At 31.7% G+C, this 4,253-nt stretch overlaps 1 protein-coding gene across 1 annotated transcript in view; it reads left to right on the top strand.

The window, feature by feature from the left end:
• Positions 1–3,939, top strand: part of LOC101494999 (diacylglycerol kinase 4-like) — a 57,632-nt gene extending 53,693 nt beyond the window's left edge. Inside the window, exons 11-12 of the mRNA XM_027331120.2 lie at positions 3,214–3,330; positions 3,708–3,939. Of these exons, the coding sequence (XP_027186921.2) occupies positions 3,214–3,330; positions 3,708–3,866 (276 nt within the window). The 3' untranslated portion in view covers positions 3,867–3,939. The remainder of the gene's footprint in view (positions 1–3,213; positions 3,331–3,707) is intronic.
• The last annotated feature ends 314 nt before the right edge of the window (positions 3,940–4,253 follow it).

Genomic DNA, 4,253 nt, shown 5'->3' with positions numbered 1-4,253 from the left:
CCCCCCCCCCCCCCTAACCACCCAGTGGAAATAGCGAGTTTTTGCCTTATGTGGGATTCGATCCCGGTACCTGAGGGATAAGTACCGCCTCCACACAGTCCCACTACTAATTGAGCCAGATCAACCACTCATAGAGACCAAGATTGAAAATTTTGCTCCAATCATCAAGTTTTATTGATATTTGACCAAAACTTCATAACTTCTTCACAATCTCTCAACATGTACAAAATCGTCTATGGATAATCAAAGCAGCTAGGACAAAAGTTATCAGTAGAAATCCCTCAGGAATAACGTTCATCATTAGTAAGAAATCTATTATACCCTAATTTTCTGAAAAGGATCGGTAACGATTAAGACCATTAAGCCCAATGACTATTAGGGATAGAGATCGTAAGATTATGAAAATAAAGGAACTCATAAATACTTTTCAAAGTGAAATTTATATTCTAGAAATATAATCCATCAAGGAAAGTCTTGTGTTCTTAGATATGGAGGTTTGATAGCAGCAATCTTCTTACAAATGTCACTTGGGACATATCTACCAATACTATCCCAATTCCAAACACCAATGGAAGAATAATGGAACAAAGAAAAATTAGATTCGTCTCCTGGGGCAACTCTAGAAAGTTGGGAATGAAGACTACTGCACCCTCGAATCCAAGAGTCTTTCCAAAACTCAGTATCATGACCATCCTGAATAATCTAGGTAATATTTTCCTTAATATCATCCCACACATTAAAAATCGTTTTCCATGTACTAGAAGAATTTGAGTGACGAAGAACCAAAAGGATTATGAAGGAACTACAAGAGTATTTCACTTTCATGATTTTAACACATAATTTGTTAGGTTGAACCATCAAATGCCAATCTAGCTTCATCATGTAAGATTTATGGAGCATTCTAACACTTTTAAAACCCAATCTTCCCTCTGATTTAGGTCTACAAATATTTTACCAAGAAACTAAATCGATTTTTCGATGATTTACAATTGTACCCCATGTAAAATCTCTACAAATTTTCTCAACCTCCTCACACACTAAAAACGGAATTTGGTGAGATTAAATAATATAACCAGGAATGTTTGATAAAGAAGACTTAGATATAGTGACACAATCTGCAAAAGAGAGAGTTGTTGATTTCCACATAAACAATATCTTAAGCATTTAATCCAAAATAAAGCGAAATGAATTATTCGTTACTTGGTGATGAAACATAGCAGCACCAAGATAGACACCAAGATCCTTAGTAACTTCAATACCCAACTCATGACTTAAAGAATAAGCTAAATTAGATGAAACATTGATTGAGAAAAACACATGGGATTTATGCAGATGAATCTTTTGACCAAAGCTCTCACATAATTGTTGTAGAATAGAATTAATGAGCAAAATTTGATCTGAGGAAGCTTCAGTCACCGAGATAAGATCATCCGCAAAACAAACATGAGATAGTTTAGGCCAATTTCCTCTGCCAAATTTAAATGAATAGTGTTCGATGCTGCTCCATTCCAATTAATACGAAGAATTGCAATGATAAACAAGAGCCTTTAGAGTATATGGGATTCCATGTTGACTCATAGATGATATGATAAACTTCCACTACAAATGGTGATAAGCTTTTTAAAGATCAAGTTAACTCTGATGAGAATAAACACAAAAACACAATAACAAGTAATATGCAATGGATATAAAATTCCTCCAACTTGCAAGAACCCGTGAGGAGCAACAACAAATATATGGTAGCAAATTAATCAAAATAAAATAGCGTAAAGAACATCAATATTTTAACGTGGAAAACCCCTCAATGCAAGGGTAAAAAACCACGGGTCGTCCAGACCAAAGAAATAGCTACACTATAATCAAATAAGGGTACAAGAGAGTCTTAAAATGATGCACAAATTGTGCCTACAACCAGCCAAAATAACAAAGCACTAAAGCCTACAAATGAAAAGCAAAAAGAAGAAAAACACCTAAAATCCTTATGTTGTGCGACCATGATTTCTCTCCCTCCAGACGTCGTTTCGCTGATCCAACCGTTGAAAGCGAAGACTTGGATGTTGCGAACCTGTTGTCCAAAATTCTGCTCTATCCAACGGTTACCGAATGCGCAATCGATGTTTTTCTGAAACTGGTTTAACAAAATCGAGAATAATGTTACTCTTTTCTTTTCTTTTTTGGTTTCCTATCAAAATAGTCTCTCTTATCTAACCCTAATTAGACCACTATTCACTTAAATAAGTGAGACACATGGGCTACAATATTTGGGTTTTTCTCCACATAGGAAGGGAGTCCAATATCCAACATATCTTCCCCTCACAACTATGTGGAGATAATCGCCAAACTGGCGATATCACAACAAGTTTCAAACTTTTCTCTTGATAATGCTTTAGTCATCATATTATAACCATTATAATTAGTATGAACTTTAGCCAATTCCAACAACTTAGCTTCCAAAACATCACGTATCCAATGATACCTCACATCAATGTGTTTGGACTTGCTATGAAACGTCGAATTCTTACCAAGATGAATAGCACTTTAACTATCGACAAATAGTACATATTTGTCCTGAATAAATCCAAACTCCTGCAATAATCTCTTCAACCAAATCAACTTTTTGCATGTTTCAGTAATGGCAATAAACTCTGCCTCAGTTGTAGACAATATTACACATTTCTGTAATTTAGATTCTTAAAGAACACACGACAAAATCTCTGAAAAATAACTTACATCTATAACTTTAAAATTGATTGTTACATATTTGATTATTATAATATAATAAAAGATTACAAAAGATACACTTGGAATTAAAACAAATTACATTGTAAAGCAATTCGTAAAAAAAAATTATAGTGTAAAATAACTTTTAAACAATTTTACACCTCATCCTCGTACAATCATAGCTTTTTTATTCATATATAATATAATTCTGGCTAAATCAAAGAATCATACTCTAATTTTCGAACATTCTAATATTTTAATGTAACTACATATGCATCTTTCTGTTTTTTTTTTCTTATGTCATTACCCACTGCAACATTTGCTAATTATATTATCTGCAGGCAATTTCATTCTGATATTTACCAAATTGGAAAATTATCATTGATTTATGAGTATTTCCTATTAAATATCAAATAAAGCTACTTTAATTTGTTACTTGATTTATAAAATTAAAGTATCTTGAAAAAGAAACTGTTTTTAATATAATTATAGAGAGGCTTTGTTGAAGCACAAGTTGATGATGGACTTTTGGAAATATTTGGTCTAAAGCAAGGATGGCACGCATCATTTGTTATGGTTGAACTTATCTCTGCAAAACACATAGCTCAGGTACCTCATGTTAATCCTACAGTACTGTTTCTAAATTCTTAGGGGTCGTTTGACTCATACCATAGAATAAATATTATTTTACTTTATATTTGATGTGAACATCATAAACAAACAAAATAATATTATTTGAAATGATAAAATTATCAATGTAAAATAATTTTATACTATTTTTTCCGAATTAATTTACAATATTTTTAAATATTATAAATTAAAAAAAATTAATAAATTATCAAATAGTTTTATATTTACAAAACAAATGTATAGTCTTAGTTGATAATCAGGACATTGTCTCCCTTGATCTTGCACATATGAATTTAAAATAACTATTAAATGCGACATTATTATAATTTGGGATTGCGAAATAAATTGTTTCTCAGGCAACAGCTATCAGGTTGGAAGTAAGAGGAGGAGAGTGGAAAGATGCGTATATGCAAATGGATGGTGAACCATGGAAACAACCAATGAGCAAGGACTTCTCCACATTTGTTGAAATAAGGAGGGAACCTTTCCAGTCACTCATGATTAGTGGAGAATGATTCATTGTTCAAAGGTTCTTTCTTCTATATATTGATGGAATTCATAATGTGTATACATAATGTAAATTTATGTATGGGCTTTTCTTTATAGAAAAAAATATCTTATTTTCAAAGATCATTATTTTTATTTTTTTACTAATGATAATCCCCAATTATTATATCCTGGAAATTTAGTTTTTTATTTTCTTTGAAGCGGATAATATTAGTAGAAATATTATTTCCAAACATAATCCCCAAGTATTTAGAATTGGATTTGGTGATTGTGAGGCACAATTACTCTATTCAGACGTTCGATAAAAAATGGATGATCAACATCAGCTATAGTTAATTTTATTGTTATGTAGTCTGATCAATTTGATCTCAAATTAATAATCAAAATTGTTTATT

This window comes from Cicer arietinum, chromosome 1 (assembly GCF_000331145.2).
Source record: "Cicer arietinum cultivar CDC Frontier isolate Library 1 chromosome 1, Cicar.CDCFrontier_v2.0, whole genome shotgun sequence".
Classification (NCBI taxonomy): Eukaryota; Viridiplantae; Streptophyta; class Magnoliopsida; order Fabales; family Fabaceae; genus Cicer; species Cicer arietinum.
This window is presented reverse-complemented; position numbering and strand designations above follow the sequence as displayed.